General features: G+C 46.3%; 1 protein-coding gene across 6 annotated transcripts in view; it reads left to right on the top strand.

Moving 5' to 3' along the window:
- The window catches only part of PDPR (pyruvate dehydrogenase phosphatase regulatory subunit), a 47746-nt gene that overhangs the window by 22730 nt on the left and 3054 nt on the right, over window positions 1–21962 (top strand). For 5 of the 6 annotated variants that reach the window (XM_010382955.2, XM_030925399.1, XM_030925400.1 and 2 more), the window contains 9 exons: window positions 1519–1711; window positions 4200–4324; window positions 7839–7994; window positions 8196–8329; window positions 9309–9457; window positions 10222–10334; window positions 13020–13114; window positions 15745–15834; window positions 20405–20587. In XM_010382955.2, the coding sequence (XP_010381257.1) occupies window positions 1519–1711; window positions 4200–4324; window positions 7839–7994; window positions 8196–8329; window positions 9309–9457; window positions 10222–10334; window positions 13020–13114; window positions 15745–15834; window positions 20405–20587 (1238 nt within the window). The remainder of the gene's footprint in view (window positions 1–1518; window positions 1712–4199; window positions 4325–7838; window positions 7995–8195; window positions 8330–9308; window positions 9458–10221; window positions 10335–13019; window positions 13115–15744; window positions 15835–20404; window positions 20588–21962) is intronic. The other variant, XM_030925402.1, reaches the window with a different exon arrangement.

A 21962-nucleotide genomic window follows, 5' to 3' on the forward strand; every position in this document is an offset into this window, starting at 1 on the left:
AGCTACTTGGGAGGCTGAGGCAGGAGAATGACATGAACCTGGGAGGCGGAGCTTGCAGTGAACCAAGATTATGCCACTGCACTCCAGCCTGAGCGACAGAGCGAGACTGTCTCAAAAAAAAAAAGAAAAAGAATAATAATATAGTTACCTGGTTCCAAATTAAAAAGATATGAAAGAGTCTCTAATGAAGAATTTCCCTCTGACCCTTGATGGGCTTTCTTTTTTTAATAAATTCTTATGGGAAATTTCAAACTTTTAAAAGTGGATAGAAATTGGGCACAGTGGCTTACACCTGTAATTCCATCACTTTGGGAGGCCGAGATGAAAGGATCACTGGAGCCCAGTAAGTCAAGACCAGCCTGGGCACCATGGTGAGACTAGAGACTGTGTCTCTACTAAATAAACCTGGAGAGAGTAGTGTGATGAGCCCCCATGTACCCATTATCCAGTTCTGGTCTTGTTTCATCTTTTTCCTGCTATCCCACTGGATTTGCCCTAATGGTAGATTTCCTTTAAAGCAGGGTGAAAGTCTGTCTTTTGCAGCTATTCCAATGCAGAACATTGCCTTTTTTTTTTTCTTTTTGAGATGGAGTTTCACTCTGTTGCCCAGGCTGGAGTGCAGTGTCACGACTCGGCTCACTTCAACCTCCGCCTCTCATATTCAAGCGATTCTCCTGCCTCAGCCTCCTGAGTAGCTGGGATCACAGGCTTCCACCATCACAACTGGCTAATTTTTGTATTTTTAGTAGAAACGGGGCTTCGCCATTTTGGCTAGACTGCTCTTGAACTCCTGACCTCAAGTGATCCACCCACCTTGGCCCCAAAGTACTGCGGTTACAGATGTGAGCCACCGTGCCCAGCTCAGAACATTACCTTTTATTAAAATCTCTGTGGCTGCCATTTAAGAGCGTTTCCACTCACACTGATCCCTTCGAGATTATTATCTGTAGCTACATTTTACTTGCTATTCTATGCTACTTTCCTTTCTAACCAGTATCTTTTTTCCTCAGTCTTTATACCAAGTATTTTGCAGCTGTATCCTGTAATTCTACCAAGGTTTCTTCTTTGTGATAAATGGCCAGTTGGTTCATCTTTAAAAAAATCTCTTTCAGCTGGGCACAGTGGCTCACACCTATAATCCCAGCACTTTGGGAGGCTAAGGCGGGCAGATCACTTGAGGTCGGGAGTTTGAAACCAGCTTGGCCATCGTGGTGAAGCCCCATCTCTACCAAAAATACCAAAAATTAGCTAGGCACGGTGGTGCGTGCCTGTAATCCGAGCTACTTGGCAGGCTGAGGCAGGAGAATTGCTTGAACCTGGGAGGCAGAGGTTGCAGTGAGCTGAGATCGTGCCACCGCACTCCAACCTGGGCGACAGAGTGAGACTCCATCTCAAAAAAAAAAAAAATTTTTTTTCAAGAGATTTTCTGAAAGGAGAGGGAATAAAAAGCAGAGGGGTTGAAAGTGGTTTAATTCCTTAAAGGTGAGAACTCTATTTGGGTTTGTTGTTATTGCTCAGAGCCTCTGTTGAGTTCCCTTCTGAGGAGGATGCCAGAATTAGAGACTCTGGAGATCATGAAGTTGGTGAATTGCCCAGAGACCTTCACACCAGACATGAGATGCATCATGGGCGAGTCTCCTGCAGTGCAGGGCTACTTTGTCCTGGCAGGAATGAACTCTGCTGGCCTTTCATTTGGTGGAGGAGCCGGAAAGTAAGTCTTTCTCCTTCAGAGTCAGCTGTGAACATAAGTCAGCTTGCTGGGTCTCTTCCCTTCTAGAATTACTTGTTGTTAATATGGTGTGTAGCATATTTAAACTAGCATGTTAAGACTAATAAGATACATGTAATTTTGGAGTTGTCCCCTTCTGAGTATGGGAGACTCCCCATGTTCCAGAAATGTCATCTGGCAAAATGTTTTTGCAACTCATCTTTTGGAGTTAGCTGCAGATCCTGTGGGACATTCTTTTATACTTTTTCAGTTGTAACAAATATTGGTCATTTGAGTGTGTATTTCAGTTTGGTAGCCAAGTATGTTGATTGAGGTAGGTATCTGAACTATGTAATACACGGTTTGTTTTTTAGACAGAGTCTTCCTCTGTCGCCCAGGCTGGAATGCAGTGACATGATCTCAGCTCACTGCAACCTCCACTTCCTGGGTTCAGGCTATTCTCCTGCCTTAGCCTTCCGAGTAGCTGGGATTACAGGTGTGTGCCAGCACACCTGGCTAATTTTTGTATTTTTAGTAGAGACAGAGTTTCACCATATTAGCCAGGCTGGTCTCGAACTCCTGACCTCAAGTGATCCACCTGCCTTGGCCTCCCAAAGTGCTGGGATTACAGGCGTGAGCCACCGTGCCTGGCCACAAATTTTTATTTAAAAATTAGACACTAGGCCAGGCGTGGTGGCTCATGCCTGTAATCCCAGCACTTTGGGAGGCCAAGGCGGAGGAATCACAAGGTGAGGAGATCGAGACCATCCTAGGTAGCACAGTGAAACCCCGACTTTACTAAAAATACAAAAACAAAATTAGCCGGGCATGGTGGCAGGCACCTGTAGTCCAGTAACTCGGGAGGCTGAGGCAGGAGAATGGCACGAACCCGGGAGGCAGAGCTTGCAGTCAGCCGAGATCATGCCACTGCACTCCAGCGTGGGCAACAGAGTGAGACCCCCATCTCAAAAAAATAATAAAATAAGACACTAATGAACAGTAAATAAGCCAGTCACAAAAGGACAAATACTGTATAGTTCCATTTATATGAAGTTCCTAGAGTTGTCAGATCATAGAGACAGAAAGTACAATGGTGGTTACCAGAGGCAGGGGGAGGGGAGCTATTCTTTAATGAGTGCAGAGTTCCAGAAATGCAAGAGGAAAAGAGTTCTGGGATGGGTGGTGGTGAGGCATGAATGTACTCAATGCCACTGAACTGAACACTTACAAATGGGTAAGATGGTAGCCATGATGAAAAGTTTATTTTAAATTTACGAGACCAATTATCTTGAGTGATTTGTAGAATGGCTCTGAAAACAATTACAGAAGAGGGTTACAAAAACATTTGGAGCAAAGGAGATGTGGTCATGTAACTGTATAATCTCCTTGAGGTGACAGAAAAAAACCCTTTGGATATTTAGATTATATTTGTATGTGTTTTAGTCTTATTTCTTCACAGATGAGGCTTATAACTTTTTTGGAAACAAGATCTTACTCTCACCCAGGCTGGAGTGCAGTGGCACCTTCATAGCCCACTGCAGCCTCAAATTCTTGGGCTCAAGGGGTCATCCCGCATCAGACTCCAGAAGAGCTAGAACTACAGGCATGTGCCTCCATACCCAGCTTTTTTTTTTTTTTTTTTTTTTTGAGATGGAGTTTCACTCTTGTTGCCCAGGCTGGAGTGCAGTGGCACAATCTCAGCTCACTGCAACGCCTCCCGGGTTCAAGCGATTCTCCTGCCTCAGCCTCCTGAGTAGCTGGGATTACAGGCATGCGCCACCACGCCCAACTAATTTTGGTTTTTTTGGTTTTTTTGAGATGGAGTTTTGCTCTTGTTGCCCAGGCTGAAGTGCAATGGCGCGATCTTGGCTTACCACAACCTCCGCCTCCCAGGTTCAAGCGATTCTCCTGCCTCAGCCTCCCTAGTAGCTGGGATTGCAGGCATGTGCCACCACGCCAGCTAATTTTGTATTTTTAGTAGAGACAGGGTTTCTCCACGTTGGTCAGGCTGGTCTCGAACTCCTGACCTCAGGTGATCCATCTGCCTTGGCCTCCCAGAGTGCTGGGATTACAGGCGTGAGCCACCCGACTCACTTTGAAACTTTTTTTTTTTTTTTTTTTTTGTAGAGACAGAGTCTTACTATGTTGCCCAGGTTGGTCTCAAACTCCTGACTTCAAGCAATCCCCTGCTTTAGCCTCCCAAAGATGTGGGATTACAGGCATCAGCCAATGTGTCTGGCCAGCTTATATGTTAAATACCTCCTAGGGAATCTTACCATCTGGGGTAAAATCCTCATAGTAGTCTTTTCAGAGCAGTACACAGACCCGTGTTCGTTTCTTCCAGAAAAGTTAAGGAAATTGCCCAAAACCATTCAGCTGGTCTGTGGCAATTTAGGATCTTTTGATTCTATTAGTTCTCAATTTGTAGAAATTAGTTTTATCTTCTCAAATCTCACACCTGAGCCCCAACAAATGCCCTCTGTGTATATAGGTACCTTGCCGAATGGATGGTACATGGCTATCCCTCAGAAAACGTTTGGGAATTGGACCTGAAACGTTTTGGAGCCCTCCAGAGCAGCCGCACCTTTCTGCGCCACCGGGTCATGGAAGTCATGCGTAAGTGAAGCATTATTGCAGTTGCTCCTAGTTGCAGGTATCTTCCCGGTGGTCCGTGTTGTCATTCAGAAGGAACAAAGTTTTCCTCAGTTCTTTAACAAGTGCTTTGAGTTGGGCATCTGATTTGACTGTTCCAGGCCTTGAGTAAGGGGCATTAAGCTCCTCATGATATATACATAACATATTCTTTAGTGCATCGGACCTTGTCTCCTTCTGGGAACAAGAAGGTAAAATAGGATTTACAGATGGTACATAGCAGCTTCCTAAATATTTTAAGCAATGCCTTCTTCCCAGTTTGCCTTGAGAGACCCTATGTCGAAGTGAATGCTTTCTCACTCCCACTTTTTTTTTTTTGAGAAAATGCTTTCTTGTTCCCCACTTAGTTTTTTCTTTGCAAGTCAGGGAATTTTTCCAGGTTATTCTCGGAGCTTCAGGCTTCCCGTGAGTGACTTTCATCGTTAATCCACCCTACAGCAGCAAGATTGGGAACCACTTCTCATATAAATACAAAACATACATTCCTGCTCTCACTCCCTTGTTCTCACCCTGCTGCAACTTTGAAGGATTGGCCACTTCATCTTAATTTGTTATTCTACCTTGATCTCTGATTTATTTTCTAAGAAATCCTTAGAAAGCTTTTGTATCAGGAATTGAACCAAACCATGTAGGTTCAAGTTGTAATTTCATTTTACTGTACTGAGGAGCTGTTCTCAGACTTTGCCAAATGATATCTAAATATTTTGGGTACTAAATACAGCACTAAGTTTCTGTGTTGGCTATGACCACCATTCTTGGTTACAAGTAAACTGTTAGTTTGGTAGTTGAACAACATTGATGGTGAGGACTCTGGATGGCCTTTAATGCCTAAGTGCTCACTTTTGGCCTGGGAAGAGGATGTATATCCATGGAGATGAAGGACCTAACAGCGATATGTTTAACTGCTAAGGTTCTTTAATTTTAGCAAATAGTTTGGTTAAAATGTTGAACTTGGCTGGGCATGGTGGCTCATGCCTGTAATCCCAGCACTGTGGGTTGCTGAGGAAGGCAGATTACTTGAGGTCAGGAGTTTGAGACCAGCCAAGACAATGTAGCAAAACTCTGTCTGGACTAAAACCAAAACCAAAAAATTAGTCATGTGTAGTGGCACACACCTAAAATCCCAGCTACTTGGGAGGCTGAGGTAGGTGAATCACCTGGGGAAGTTGAGGCTGCAGTGAGCCATGAGGTGCCACTATGTACCCCAGCCTGGGCAGTGGTACTGAGAGCCTGTCTCAAAAAAATAAAAAATAAATGTTTTTTTTTGTTTTGTTTTGTTTTTTTAAGAGGTGAACTATTATAAGCCTAGATTTCCCCACCCATCGTTACTTTGGGACCTGTGCAAATCGTAATTGAGCTTGAGCTTCTCCTTGGTGATATGACACTTTTGATAACCTTCTCCAATTCTCATGAAATAGAAATGGCAGGCACATAGAAAATGGGGAAGGTGCCGGGCGCAGTGGCTTATGCCTGTAATCCCAGTACTTTGGGAGGCCGAGTTGGGCGGATCACTTGAGGTCAGGAGGTCTGGCCTGAGCAACATGGTGAAACCCTGTCTCTACTAAAAATATAAAAATGTAGCCAGGTGTGGTGGTACGTGCCTGTGATGCCAGCTACTTGGCAGGCTGAGGCAGGACAATCACTTGAACCTGGGAGGTGGAGGTTGCAGTGAGCCAATATCGCACCACTGCACTCTAGCCTGGGTGCTAGAGTGAGACTCCGTGTCAACAAAAAAAAAAAAAAAAAGAAAAGAAAAGAAAATGGGGAAGGTAGAACCTAAAGTATCAGGATATGGACAGATTGTCACCATGCAGAGAAACCCACCTGGCTTCCTTCTCCTGTCTCCCAACCTCCCCCAGCCTTGATGTGCCTTTTGTTTGGAATGATGTGAGATCAGGTCTTCTCTTTGCAAGGAACCATAGATCACACTTTTCTGGCTTTTTTTACTTATTGTTGTTGAAAATTGGACATTAAGGAAAATGAATTTTTTCCCCACCCCGAGACAGTCTTACTGTATTGCCCAGGCTGGAGTGCAGTGGCACAATTTCGGCTCACTGCAACCTCTGCCTCCTGGGTTCAAGCAAGTCTCCTGCTTCAGCCTCCCGAGTGGCTGGTATTACAGGTGCCTGCCACCATGCTTAGCTAATTTTTGTATTTTTAGTAGAGACAGGGTTTCACCATGTTGGCCAGGCTGATCTCAAACTCCTGACCTCATGATCTGCCCTCCTTGAGCTCCCAAAGTGCTGGGTTTACAGATATGAGCCATCGCACCCGGCCTAAGAGAAACGAATACTGACCCTAGCTTTGTTGTGTGAATAATGTCATTGGTACAATAGAATGTAACTTCTCAGATTTCAGAGCCACCTAATCAAGCTACAATACATAACCTTTCACTTCAGAAGTGAGTTATCAGGGAGGAAATGTCAGTAATAGGTCTGAGATCCTAACACAGGCACAATGAAGAATTGAGTGCCGTTTTTTCGCACTTTGTTACCACCTGTGTCCCACTTAGTAACCTTCATCTCTACTATGAAGCTTAGCAAGGTTTAGGACCCTGACCTTTCTCCCATCATTTCTCCCTACTAACATGAAATGCTGAATGTGAATACAGGCCGAGTCATGCCGTGACACGTAGCTCTGTACCTCCAGGGAGGGATGACAGCAGCAGCTTGGCAGGATTGTCTTTCCTTCTGGAGCATGCCTGATACACTTGGTAATTTTGAAAATTAGACTACATTAGCCTGGAAATTGGGCCGGGCACAGTGGCTCACACCTGTAATCCCAGCACTTGGGAGGCCGGGGCCGGCATATCACCTGAGGTCAGGAGTTTGAGACCAGCCTGACCAACATGGAGAAACCCCGTCTCTACTAAAAATACAAAAAATTAGGCCGGGCACGGTGACTCAAGCCTGTAATCCCAGCACTTTGGGAGGCCAAGACGGGCGGATCACAAGGTCAGGAGATCGAGACCATCCTGGCTAACACGGTGAAACCCCGTCTCTACTAAAAAGTACAAAAAAAAACACTAGCCGGGCGAGGTGGCGGGCGCCTGTAGTCCCAGCTACTCAGGAGGCTGAGGCAGGAGAATGGCGTGAACCCGGGAGGCGGAGCTTGCAGTGAGCTGAGATCCGGCCACTGCACTCCAGCTTGGGCGACAGAGCGAGACTCCGTCTCAAAAAAAAAAAAATTAGCCTGGCACGGTGTCGCGTGCCTGTAATCCCATCTACTTGGAAGGCTGAGGCGGGAGAATCGCTTAAACCCAGGAGGCGGAGGTTGCGGTGAGCCAAGATTGTGCTACTGCACTCCAGCCTGGGCAACAAGAGCAAAACTCTATCTCAAAAAAAAAAAAAAAAAAAAAAGACTACATTAGCCTGGAAAGCTCTTTTGAATAGAAACAACTCCAGAGTCTAGTGGATATTGGCTACTCAGGTCAAGAATTTGTGTCTTGGGCTTTCATAGACTACTCTTGTCTGTCTAGCTTTGATGTATGATCTGAAGGTTCCCCGCTGGGACTTCCAGACTGGTAGGCAGTTACGCACCTCTCCTCTCTACGACCGGCTGGATGCACAGGGAGCCAGGTGGATGGAGAAACATGGATTTGAGAGGCCAAAGTACTTTGTTCCCCCTGACAAGGGTAAGAAGTCACATTCTCATTTTTGCTTCTTTTTTTTTTTTTTTTGTCCTGGGAATTAATAAAATACATTTTCAAGTGCATAAGCTAGAATGTGTTACAGAAGAATAAGAACCACCTGGACTACACTAAACTCTACAAGGAGACTCCCCAGTGTTAAGTTCCCTCATTTTCTTTCCACTTTATGATTTTTCCATTCCATAGACCTCCTGGCATTGGAGCAGAGCAAGACTTTCTATAAGCCAGATTGGTTTGACATTGTGGAGTCTGAAGTCAAGTGCTGTAAGGAAGCTGTGTGTGTCATTGACATGTCCTCTTTCACAAAGTTTGAGATAACAGTAAGTATTTGGGAACCAAAATAATGGATTAGGAAACTGCATATTTATTGAATGCCTTTTGTTTTTCTTCTTCAAAACTGATTCCTGACTGGGTGCAGTGGCTCATGCTTGTATTCCCAGCACTTTGGGAGGCCAAGGGGGCATGGATCATCTGAGGTCAGGAGTTCGAGACCAGCCTGGCCAAGATGGTGAAAGCCCGTTTCTACTAAAAATACAAAAATTAAGGCCAGGAGTAGTGGCTCAAACCTGTAATCCCAGCAGTTTGGGAGGCCGAGACGGGCAGATCACCTGAGATCAGGAGTTCAAGACCAGCCTGGCCAACGTGGTGAAACCATCTCTACCAAAAATACAAAAAATTAGCCAGGCGTGGTGGCGGGCACTTGTAATCCCAGCTACTTGGGAGGCTGAGGCAGGAGAATTGCTTGAACCCAGGAGATGGAGGCTGCAGTGAGCTGAGATTGCACCATGGCACTCCAGCCTGGGTGACAAGAACGAATATCTCAAAAAACAAAAACAAAAAAAGCCGGGCGTGGTGGCGGGCGCTTGTAGTCCCAGCTAGTAGGGAGGCTGAGGCAGGAGAATCACGTGAACTCAGGAGGTGGTGGTTGCAGTGAGCTGAGATTGTGCCACTGCACTCAGCCTGGGCAACAGAGTGAGACTCCATCTAAAAAGTAACACAAGAACAAAAAACTGATTTCTTAAGAATTCTGGTATATTTTTGTGTTTCATCTGTATTGTAACATTTTTCTGAAATTTTAGCTTCTTGTTTTGGGTTTTTGATTTGCTAGAGAGGCCTGTTTATCATAAGAATCAATAGCTAGCATTGCCTGGAGCTTCTTGCAGTGGAGTATGTCTGCAAATGTCACGTGGGAATTGGCTGATTGAATTTTCTCGGTGAGGTTCATTGCTGGTGGGGCCATGTGGCCCAGCCAGGTGCTCTCACGCTCACTCTTTCTTGTTTCATTCCCTAACCCTGCAGTCCACTGGGGATCAGGCATTAGAAGTTCTACAGTACCTCTTTTCCAATGACCTGGATGTGCCTGTGGGCCACATTGTACATACCGGCATGCTCAACGAGGGTGGAGGGTATGAAAATGACTGCAGCATAGCACGACTGAACAAGCGCAGGTGAGATGAGCTGCCGTCCTCTCTGCTCCCTCCAACACGTTGATTCCTTAGGGGTACTGTAGCAGAGGCTCTCAGGAGCTTCTCCAGGAACCATAAATCCCAGGGACTAAGAATCATTACATGAAATCAAAACCAGTTTATTAGCAGTCCTAAACAAAAAGAAATCACCAGGAGGAGAATTTTAAAAAGCCTACTAGATTATGTACCCTAGTGGGAGAAGATGCCTTGTCTTTTTTTTTTTTTTTTTTTTTTTGGAGACAGGGTCTCACTTTGTCACCCAGGCTGGAGTGCAGTGATGCGATCATGGATCCCTGCAGCCTCCACCTCCTGGGCTCAAGTGATCCTCCCACCTCAGCTTTCCAAGTAGCTGGGACCGCAGGTACCGCCACCGCACCCAGCCAATTTTTGTGTATTTTGTAGAGATAGGATTTTGCCACATTGCCCAGGCTAGTCTTGAACACCTGAGCTCAAGCAATCCGCCCACCTTGGCCTCCCAAAGTGCTGGGATTACAGGCCTGAGCCACTGTGCCTAGCCGATGTCTTACGTTAGTAAATCTGTATAATTTCTTGGCACTAACAGGAGGACAGAATTTTGTTTTGTTGTTAGGTGGTACATCCTAGAATGGCGCTACTGGCCTTCTGTGAAAGCTAAGAAATCTTTCCCTAGTGTTTGCCTCATTGCTTTGAAACTAAATAAGATTTGATTGTTTCCTGATCCTTTTTCTGCTACCTGGTTTTGATTCTTTTGGGGTCTCACTTTTCAGTTTCTTCATGATCTCTCCAACCGACCAGCAGGTCCACTGTTGGGCTTGGCTTAAGAAACACATGCCGGAAGACAGCAACCTGCTCCTGGAGGACGTCACCTGGAAGTACACAGGTACGGGGGCCTCAGGCTCTGCCACGTGGAAAAGGCCAGCAGATGCAGATGTGTCTTCCACGTTTGCCTTCTTTACATTTGACCCTCAAAAGTGAACATTAGAGTTAGCATAGAAGAGGCTCTCTGGTCATAGGAAATTGATCTCTAGTGGGCGCAATGGCTCACACCTGTAATCCCAGCACTTTTGGAGGCCGAGGTGGGCAGATCACTAGGTCAGGAGTTCAAGACCAGCCTGGCCTATATGGTGAAACCCCATCTCTACTAAAAATACAAAAATTAGCTGGGCATGGTGGCACATGCCTGTAGTCCCAGCTACTTGGGAGGCTGAAGCAGAAGAATCACTTGAACCTGGGAGGCAGAGGTTGCAGTGAGCCCAGATCGCACCACTGCACTCCATTCTAGGCAAGTGAGACTCCGTCTCAAAAAAAAAAAAAGAAAAGAAAATTGAAGGCTGGACACAGTGGCTTACACCTGTAATCCCAGCACTTTGGGAGGCCAAGGTGGGCGGATCATGAGACTGGGAGTTCAAGACCAGCCTGGCCAACATGGTAAAATCCCATCTCTACTAAAAATGCAAAAATTAGCTGGACATGGTGCACGCCTATAGTCCCAGCTACTTGGGAGGCTGAGGCGGGAGAATCGCTTGAGTCTGGAAGGCGGCAGTTGCAGTGAGCCGAGATCATGCCATTGTACTGTAGCCCAGGCAACAGAGCGAGACTTCGTCTCAAAAAAAAAAAAAAAAGTAGATTTCTAAGACTTTTTTTTTTTTTTTTTTTTTTTGAGACAGGATATTGCTCTGTTGCCCAAGCTGGAGTGCAGTTGCACCATCGTAACTCACTGCAGCCTCAACCTCCTGGGCTGAAGCAGTCCTCCCACCTCAGCCTCCAGAGTAACTGGAACCACAGGCACATGCCACTGCACCCAACTAATTTTTAATTTATTTATTTATGTATTTGTTTGTTTATTTTGAGATGGAGTCTTACTCTGTTGCCCAGGCTAGAATGCAGTGGTGCGATCTCCCCTCAGTGCAACCTCTACCTTGCGATTCTCCTACCTCAGCCTCCTGAGTAGCTGAGATTACAGGCACACGCCACTATGCCAATTTTTTTTTGTGTGTGTGTGTGACGGAGTGTTGCTCTGTCACCCACCCCGGAGTACAGTGGTGTGATCTCGGCTCACTGAAAGCTCCGCCTTCCGGTTTCGCGCCATTCTCCTGCCTCAGCCTTCCAAGTAGCTGGGACTACAGGCACCCGCCACCACGCCCAGCTAATTTTTTGCATTTTTTAGTAGAGACAGGGTTTCACCGTGTTAGCCAGGATGGTCTCGATCTCCTGACTTTGTGATCTGCCCACCTCGGCCTCCCAAAGTGCTGGGATTACAGGCATGAGTAATTTTTTATATTTTTGATAGAGATGGGGTTTCACCATGTTGGTCAGTCTGGTCTCAAACTTCTGACCTCAGATGATCCACCTGCCTTGGTCTCCCAAAGTGCTCAGATTACGGGCATGAGCCACCATGCCCAGCCCCTTCTTCTTTTTGTAGGTGAAGTGTGAAATGAGTTAGTGCTTTGGTTTCTATTTGTTTTGTTCACTGCTATATCCCCTACAGCTTGCATGTAGGAGGTAATTTATTTTTTGAATGAATGAGTAAATTTTAAAGTTTTTTTTTTTTGTTTTTTTAAATGAGTACCTAATTTTTTTTTTTGAGACAGAGTCTTGCTCTGTCGCCCAGGCTGGAGTGCAGCGGTGCAGTCTCGGCTCACTGCAAGCTCCACCTCCCAGGTTTATGCCATTCTCCTGCCTCAGCCTCCCAAGTAGCTGGGACTACAGGTGCCCGCCACCTCGCCCGGCTAGTTTTTTGGTTTTTTTTTTTTTTGTATTTTTAGTAGAGACAGGGTTTCACCGTGTTAGCCGGGATGGTGTCGATCTCCTGACCTCGTGATCCACCCCGTTTCGGCCTCCCAAAGTGCTGGGATTATAGGCATGAGCCACCGCGCCCAGCCATGAGTACCTAATTTTTAAGGATGACTTGGTTCCCTGATTTTCTCACCCTCAGCCGTCTCAACTTAACCCCTCCCGCCCTCCCACCTAACTGATCTTGCCCCTTGGCCCCAGCAGCATTTCCTCTCCCAGGCCCTCATTCTCAATTCCTTGTAGTAGCGAATATGATTTACGTCCTGCTCCTGGATTGGCAAACTACAGAATGTTACTGAACAAAAGTCATGTCTTAGGATGGATGATGTGTAATTAGCACAAGCTGATGTCCCAAACACCGGTGTCCGGAATAATGCTTTCCTTATGTAGTAAGCATTAGGATATCTTTGAAGTGGATTTAGCTTCTATGAATTTAAAGTCCGTATACTTTTTGGTTGGGCAGATCTCCTCCGGGTACTGATTTGGGGTTGGGGCTTCTTCCATCACTTAGCCATGCTGGGAAAAGGAGGAGAATGGAAATTGTGTGGGCAGTTATGGCCAGCCCTGCTGTGTTCACAGGCCCTGTTGGCAGAGGTGTATTCACCAGAATCAGGGTGCTTAGCATCCATCCTTGGAGTGCCTAAGCAAAGGGACATATTCCTGGTCTCAGCACCCAGGCCTGGCTATAGCTGAGCAAGTCTACAGTAGACCTTTCCGATTGGGTCACCTGTTCAGCAGGAGAGCTGGACATCTCTTGTTCTTTTCCATTTAGCCCTCAATCTGATTGGCCCTCGAGCTGTGGATGTGCTGTCCGAGTTGTCCTATGCCCCTATGACTCCAGACCACTTCCCAAGCCTCTTTTGCAAGGTGAGTGCTGATAAAGTTCTGTTTTTAAATGGGTAGAGAATGTGTCTTTCATAGCGGTGGCAGTTCCATGTTCTTACTATGGTGTTAACACCCACAAACAGTGTCTTGGCTGGGTGAGTTGGCTTATGTCCCAGCACTTTAGGTGGCCAAGGCAGGTGGATCACCCAAGGTCAGGAGTTTGAGACCAGCCTGGCCAACATGGTGAGACCCTGTCTCTGTTAAAAATACAAAAATTAGCCAGGTGTGGTCGCACACGCCTATAATCCCGGCTACTTGTGAGGCTGAGGCACGGGAATCGCTTGAACCCGGGAGGCAGAGGTTGCAGTGAGCCGAGAACACGCCACTGCACTCCACCTGGGTGACAGAGTGAGACTGTCTCAAAGAGTGCACTGGCCAGGCGCAGTGGCTCACGCCTGTAATCCCAGCACTTTGGGAGGCCGAGCTGGGCAGATCATGAAGTCAAGAGTTCAAGACCAGCCTGGCCAACATGGCGAAACCCCATCTCTACTAAAAATACAAAAATTAGTCGGATGTGGCGGTACATGCCTGTAATCCTAGCTACTCGGGATGCTAAGGCAGGAGAATCACTTGAACCTGGGAGGCGGAGGTTGTAGTGAGCCGAGATCGTGCCATTGTACTCCAGCCTGGGCAATATGTTGAGTGAGATTCTACCTCAAAAATAAATAAATAAATAAATACAAAAATACAAAAATTAGCCAGGCGTGGTGATGCATGCCTGTGGTCCCAGCTACTCGGGAGGCTGAGGCAGGAGAATGGCTTGAACCTGGGAGGCAGATGTTGCAGCCATTGCACTCCAGGTTATTGCACGAGATTGCACCATTGCACTCGAGGTTAAGTGACAGAGCAAGACTCTGTCTCAAAAAAAAAAAAAAAATGCGCTGCCCTTCTTTAGCGAAGAAGTGACTGAGTATATTTATTTGTTGTTGTTGTTGTTGTTGTTGTTTTTGAGACAGAGTCTCGCTCTGTGGCCCAGGCTGGAGTGCAGTGGCCGGATCTCAGCTCACTGCAAGCTCCGCCTCCCGGGTTTACACCATTCTCCTGCCTCAGCCTCCCAAGTAGCTGGGACTACAGGCGTCCGCCACCTCGCCCGGCTAGTTTTTATTTTGAGGCAGAGTTTCACTCTTGTTGCGCAGGCTGGCATGCAATGGTGTGATCTTGGCTCACTGCAACTTCCACTTCCCGGGTTCAGGCGATTCTCCTGTTTCAGCCTCCCAAGTAGCTGGGATTATAAGCGCCCACCACCATGCCCTGCTAATTTTTTTTATTTTTAGTAGAGACAAGGTTTCACCATGTTGGCCAGCCTGGTCTCGAACTCCTGACCTCAGGTCATCCGCCCACCAAGGCCTCCCAAAGTGCTGGGATTACAGGTGTTAGCCACTGTGCCTGGCCTTATTTGTTTATTTTTTACACTCCAAGCTTTCCTTATTTGATAAGCATTCGGATATCTTTGAAGTGGATTTAGGTTCTCTAAATGTAAAGTCTGTATGCTTTTTGGTTTCTGTAGCACTGGATTAAAATTTGAAGTTCCAGGATTATGACTCACACAAAAATGCCTGTCGAAGTTAGGTCCCTTCTCTTCATGCAGTGTGGTCTCTTTTCTGTACACAGAGTAACTTCTGTGTCTGTGGCATCTTCAGAGAAGAAATGGCATAGGTGAATCTCTGAACTTCTTACATAATTTTCTTTCCTGTAAGTGGCTACCACAGCTGAGTGAAACAAACTGTAATCGAATGAAAGCAATGACAACGGAATCCTCCCCAGGAAGCAGCTGATTAGAGACATCCAAACGGACAGACATCTTGGCAACCTGTAACCAGCAACTTCCAGGCAGTTACTGATGGAGACTCTTGGAAGTTCACCCAAAGTTGGTAACAGCTACAAATTGTTTCACAGTTTTCCTTCTCCGAGGCAAAGTGAAGCAACAGAAAACTCTCCACTGTTAGCCGTCAGTGGACCCCTCCCAGCGTTCGCTCTCCTGCTTGGAGGAGTGACCCGTATGCTCAACAGCCGGCGAGTGCCGCATCCTGTCAGCCTCCTATGGAAGCGCTTCACTTCAGTGCTGTCCAGGACTTTCCACTTTCCTTTATAGGAACAGTGATTGCATCAGTGGCCGTTGTTAGGGAATTGAGCATCTATGTAACATGTCCTGAGAATCAGAAGCCCGTCTTTGACCCCAGGATAGCAGATGAATCATGTCTGTGGGCAACGGGCATCATTTGTATGGCAGGTGGCCAGGGTTTGTCTGTTGAGTCCCCCAGAGAAGACACTCGCCTTGTCCTCATTGTGCCTGCAACCCCCGACTAATACAAGGACCTGGCAAAGAGGAATATTTTGTGCTTGTCAAAGACTTGCCTCCACTCTCCACCATCATCTTGGCTAAAACTCCTGAGATGGTAACAGTAACAAGTAGAGGTGTCACAGAGGCAGTGCTCCATTCTCAGTGCCTCAGGACCTGGAAATTCACCGCTTTCAGGATGAAATTCTTGCTTTGGCGTCTGTTTCACTCAACAGTAAGCAGAGGGTGCAGCACTAATGAAAGGTTTCCCCAGGCGTCCCGCCTTAACAAGCAATGTGAGTGCCCAGGCTGACTGCTATCTTTGTCCCTGCAGGAGATGAGCGTGGGCTATGCAAATGGGATCCGCGTGATGAGCATGACGCACACAGGAGAGCCAGGATTCATGCTCTACATCCCCATAGAGGTGAGAGGGCACCCTTCCCTTCTTCCTACAACCACTGTGGCGTGCCAGTGCTCCCGGCATTCACCAGCACTGGCATGTTTGGAGAGCTGTATCTGATTGGGCCTTGGGAACTGAGGTAGGCTGCATTGAAGAGATTTGACCATTTTTAACTAAGTTATATAAGTTTTTTTGAATAGGTAATACATTTAAAAAGTATTTGGCGCCGTCTGATCAGTTCTTACCAACTGTTACCAATAATATTAGTATTTTATATGGCACTTGAGATTTGTATGCATATTGCAAGCAAATTTATAATTAATTTTTTTCTTTTTGAGACATAGTCTCACTCTGTTGCCCAGGTTGGAGTGCAATGGCATGACCATGGCTCACTGCAGCCTCGACCTCCTGGGCTCAAGCCACCCTCCCACCTCAGCCTCCCGAGTAGCTGGGACTGTAGGCATGTGTCACCATACCTGGCTAATTTTTGTAATTTTTTGTAGAAACGAATTTTGCCATGTCACTCAGGCTGGTCTCGAACTCCTGACCTCAGGTGATACACCCACTTTGTCCTCCCAAAGTGCTGGGATTATAGGTGTGAGCCACCATACCCAGCCAAGCCCCCTTTTTAAAAACAGAAATGGAAGCATACTGCTATTCTTCATCCTGTTTTTTTTTTTCACTTCACAATTTTTTTTTTTTAATTGAGACAGTCTCACTCTGTCACCTAGGCTAGAGTGTAGTGGCATAATTTCAGTTCCCTGCAACCTTTGCCTCCCAGGTTCAAGTAATTCTCCCACCTCAGCCTCCCAAGTAGTTGAGATTACAGGTACACACCACCATGCCTGGCTGAATTTTGTATTTTTAGTAGAGACGGGGCTTCACCATGTTGCCCAGGCTTATCTCCAACTCCTGACCTCAAGTGGTCCGCACACCTCAGCCTTCCAAAGTGCTGGGATTACAGGCGTGAGCCACTGCACCGGGCGTCACTTCACAATTTCTCTTAGAGCTCTTTCTTTGTTGGTACCTAAAGAAAAAGAGCTTCCTTGTTCTTTTTTTCTTTATTTTTTAACAGTGGCATAGCATTGCATTCATCCATTCATTCATTCATTCATTCCATTCATTCTAATTCATTCCGATACTAATAGACATTTATGATATTTCTAGTCTTCTGCTGTTATAAAAAGGTCTGCAGGCTGAGTTCAGTCTAATCATACGCAAATAGTAATAGTTTCTTCTTTTTCCACAATCTTTTCTTTCTTTTTTTTTTTTTTTTGAGACGAAGTCTCACTCTTATCCCCCAGGCTGGAGTGCCATGGCGCAATCTAGCCTCACCGCAACCTCCGCCTCCCGGGTTCAAGCGATTCTCCTGCCTCAGCCTCCCGAGTAGCTGGGATTACAGGGCGTGCCACCACACCCAGCTAATTTTTGTATTTTTGGTAGAGACGGGGTTTCACCATGTTGGCCAGGCTGGTCTTGAACTCCTAACCTTAGGTGATCCGCCCACCTCGGTCTCCCAAAGTGCTGGGATTACAGGCGTGAGCTGCTATGCCCGGCCCACAGTCTTTCTTCCTATAATTTCCTTCCTTTGTCCTATTGTGACAGGTAGCAATGATTGTAGGCATGCTTGTTTTCTTCTTGATGTTAGTCATATTACTTTTAGTGATAGGTTTTCTCTTAAATTTTTTTTTTTTTTTTTTGGTGAGATAGGGCATTGCTCTGTCACCCAGACTGGCTTACTACAGCTTGACCTCCCAGGCTGAAGTGATCCTCCTGCCTCAGCCTCCTGAATAGCTGGGACTACAGGCATGTACCAACATCCCCAGCTAATCGTTTGATTTTATTTTTAGAGGTAGAGTAGTTTAAGTTTATTTTTAGAGGTAATTTTATTTTAGAGGTAGAGGTAGGGTCTTGCTATGTTGCCTAGGCTGGTCTCAGATTCCTGGACTCTAGTGATCCTCTCGCTTCAGCCTCCCAAAGTGTTGGGATTACACATGTGAGCCACTGCCCTGACCTTATTTACTACTATTTTTTAGTGCAGTGGCATGATCATAGCTCACTGCAGCCTTGAACCTCTGGGCTCAAGCAGTCCTCCCACCTCAGCTTCCTGAGTAGGTAGGACCATAGGTGCCCAGCTATTTTTTTTTTTTTAATTTATTGTTTAGACAGAGTCTCCCATTGTCGCCCAAGCTGGAGTGCAGTGGCACTATCTCGGCTCACTGCAAGCTCTGCCTCCCAGGTTCAAACGATTCTCCTGCCTCAGCCTCCTGAGTAGCTGGGACTACAGGCGCACACCACCACACCCGGCTAATTTTTTGTATTTTTAGTAGAGACAGGGTTTCACTGTGTTGGCCAGGATGGTCTCGCTTTCCTGACCTCGTGATCTGCCTGCCTTGGCCTCCCAAAGTGCTAGGATTACAGGCATGAGCCACCATGCCCGGCCTATTTTTTATTTTTTTATAGCAATGAGAGTCTGCATATGTTGCCCACGCTGGACTCTAACTCTAGCCTCAAATGATCCTCTCGTCTCAGCCTCCCAAAGTGTTGGGATTACCGGCATGAGCCACTGTGTCCAGCCCTCTTAACTATTTGAGCCACTGTGCCCAACCTTTTTTAAATTATTAAAGCACAGATATATCAGCGCATGAAATTTCATCTGCTTTTCCACACTCAGAAGCATTATAACAATATGAAGATGAAGAGATTGTTCAAGACTTGGGAAGAGTTTAAACAGATGCAGCTGCCATGGTTGGCCTGTGCAGACGTGTTGATTCTGAAGTGCCACCCAGTGGTTCAGCTGTTGTCACCTAGATGCTTGTGGTCAAACCTCATCAGGAAGGGGAGGCTCTGTGGCTCTGGCAGCTTTATCCTTGCTTGGAGGCCTTGGTTTCAGCTTTCTGATTTCCCTGAGCTGTTCCCTTTCTTATGATTTTTCATGAGTCAAAGAGATTATTTGTGCCACACTTGAGTTCTCTATAAACTGGCTTTTGTCCAGGAAGCTGATGTTTGTCTCTTTGAGAAGAAGTCTTCCAAAACATGGGGGCACATGGCAGATTCTCGTTTTGTTCACACTAAATCTCTGGTATTTTGTGAGAAAAATGAGTAAATGGTGGAGACCCACTCTTCTCTTTGATTTTGCCAACATTAGTCATGTAGTTGGATCTGGGCAACACTTGTCACCTGGTTACCTCTTTCTTCCTTGGTCGTTCTCTTAGCTAAAGAACCAGGGATTGAGCTTGAGGTGGGAGAGTACCACGCTCCCTGGAGACGCAAGCTCTGTCTTCTCCTCATCCTGCCGTGTTCTGTGGGTCTCCTGCACCCACCTTGGCTGATTCAGGTGTTTCCCTTATACACATACCACAGGCGAGTGTTGCATGCAATAGCTTGGATTCCTTTTTTCCACATTTAAAGTTGTCTTCCCGGCACAGTGGTTCATGCCTGTAATCCCAGCACTTTGGGAAGCAAAGGTGGGCGAATCACCTGAGGTCAGGAGTGCTAGAGCAGCCTGGTCAACATAGCGAAATCTCGTCTCTACTAAAAATACAAAAATTAGCCGGGTGTGGTGGGTGGGCGCCTATAATCTCAGCTACTCAGGAGGCTGAGGCAGGAGGATCGCTTGAACCCAGGAGGTGGAAGTTGCATTGAGCCAAGATAGCACCACTTCACTCCAGCCTGGGTGGAAGAGCAAAACTCTGTCTCAAAAATAAAATTAAAAAAAAAAAAAATGAAGTGAAATAGAATGAAATAAAATAATTGATCGTAGTGGTCTGTTTGGTAGATGCCCGTTCAGCTACAGTGGTGCAGTTTATAGAAACATACTGCACGAGGATAAAGAACTGCAGTATTACTGAAGCTGGTTCTTTGCTGTGTCTTGCTTTCGATTTCATTTTATAGTTTTTAAAGCAGTGTAGTCTCATTTTTGTTGGACTTTAAACTTAGCGGTGTATGTTCAGACAAGGATTGAATATATGCCTTCAGTTTGGAAAACCTTCTGTTCACTGATCTGATAACGTACATGTTTCTGAAACCAAGAAAAGAGCAGCTTGAGAGCCTGAATGCTATGGGACATGAGCAGGCGGGCCCTGCCTTACTGGCTCCCCTACCGTCATCCAATGTGTGCACACATCTCGAGTTACGTGTGAGAGCTGGGCCTCACAGCTTGGGCCAGCACATGAGGACATGACAGTGGTTGGGAAACTGGAGCAAAAGAACAAAGCCAGAATCAGATGAAGACCGTGGAGTGTTAGTGGGCTGTTTTAAAATGATGATGAGACTGGCCATTTACCAAATGGTGAGAGTGCTTCTACAAATTATTATTTAAAAATTGCTGTGGGCTAGAATTACCACACAAGATATTTTAGAGAGGTAAAAAGACATGGATCCTGCTGTCATGGAGCTTAAGTCCAGGCTGGGGTGACCCCAGCTCATCACCCTTGGGCTATGCCCTAAGTGTGTCAAGGATGAGACATCCTGGGAGTTTTACACGCCTCCTCTCTTGTCCATGTTAATAGTGTGAGCCATCAGCTCTTCCAGACATGCTTCATGCTTAATTCTGAAGGTCTGCTGCTTACTAATTTTCCATCTCTTCCTATAGTACGCCCTGCATGTGTACAATGAAGTGATGAGTGTTGGCCAGAAATATGGAATCCGGAATGCTGGGTATTACGCTCTTCGCAGTCTCCGAATTGAGAAGTTTTTTGCCTTCTGGGGTCAGGATATAAATAACCTCACCACGCCCCTGGAATGTGGACGAGAGTCTCGGGTGAAATTAGAAAAGGTACTGTGTTTATCCAGACTCCACTTTCACTCAGCTTCCTGAGTAGTGAATCTGCACTAGACTAGGAAGAAGAACTGATATGACAGGAAAAAGGAAAAAGATTGAGGCCTTGATGTTAGCATCAGGTAAATGAGAACGAAAACTTTATAGGGTAAAATATCTTCAAATGAAAACATAATAATGGTGGCTCATGCCTGAATCCCAGAACTTTGGGAGGCTGAGGCAGGCGGATCACCTGAGGTCAGGAGTTCGAGACCAGCCTGGCCAACATGGTGAAACCCATCTCTACTAAAAATACAAAAAGTAGGCTGGGTGCAGTGGCGCATGCCTGTAATCCCAACACTTTGGGAAGCCGAGGCAGGCGGGCAGATCATAAGGTCAGGAGATTGAGATCATCCTGGCTAACACGATGAAACCCCGTCTCTACTAAAAATACAAAACATTAGCTGGGCGTGGTGGTAGGTGCCTGTAGTCCCAAGTTACTTGGGAGGCTGAGGCAGGAGAATGGCGTGAACCTGGGAGGCAAAAAATAAAGACAAAAAAGTACGAAAAGTAGCTGGCGTGGTGGTTGGCGCCTGTAGTTCCAGCTACTCCGGAGGCTGAGGCTGGAGAATCACCTGAACCTAGCAGGTGGAGGTTGCAGTGAGCCAAGATTGCACCACTGCACTCCAGTCTGGGTGATAGAGCAAGACTCCATCTCAAAAAAAAGAAAACATAATAAATAGACAACACTTGGTCAGGTGCAGTGGCTCACAACTGTAATCCTAGCTCTTGGGGGAGGCCAAGGCATGAGGATCACTTGAGCTCAGCCTGGGCAATACAGCAAGACCTCGTCTCTGTATTAAAATTAAAAAACAACAAACAAACCCACTTATTTCTAGTACTTTCTGGGAGGCTATTCCAAGTTAATTATGGTGATGCATTAATATGCCACGAATATTTGTACAAACTAGTCATCTTTTGATCAGCTGCCTAATTTTTGTGGGCTTTTTCTTTTGTTTTTGATTTTGAGGTGGGGTCTCTTTCTGTCACGCATGTTGGAGTGCAGGGGCGCAATGTTGGCTCACTGCAATGCCCTCTCATGTTCAGGTGATTCTCCCACTTCAGCCTCCCAAGTAGCTGGGACCACAGACGTGTCACCACACCCAGCTAATTTTTTGTATTTTGGTAAAGACAGAGTTTTGCCACATTGGCCAAGGTGGTCTCAAACTCCTGAGCTCAGGTGATCCGCCCTCCTTGGCCTCCCAAAGTGCTGGGATTACAGATGTGAGACACCACACCTGGCCTAATTTTTTTGTTTTTTTTGTTTTGGGCAGATCACCTGAGGTCACGAGTTCGAGACCAGCCTGGCCAACATGGTGAAACCCCATCTCTA

This window comes from Rhinopithecus roxellana, chromosome 20 (assembly GCF_007565055.1).
Source record: "Rhinopithecus roxellana isolate Shanxi Qingling chromosome 20, ASM756505v1, whole genome shotgun sequence".
Classification (NCBI taxonomy): domain Eukaryota; kingdom Metazoa; phylum Chordata; class Mammalia; order Primates; family Cercopithecidae; genus Rhinopithecus; species Rhinopithecus roxellana.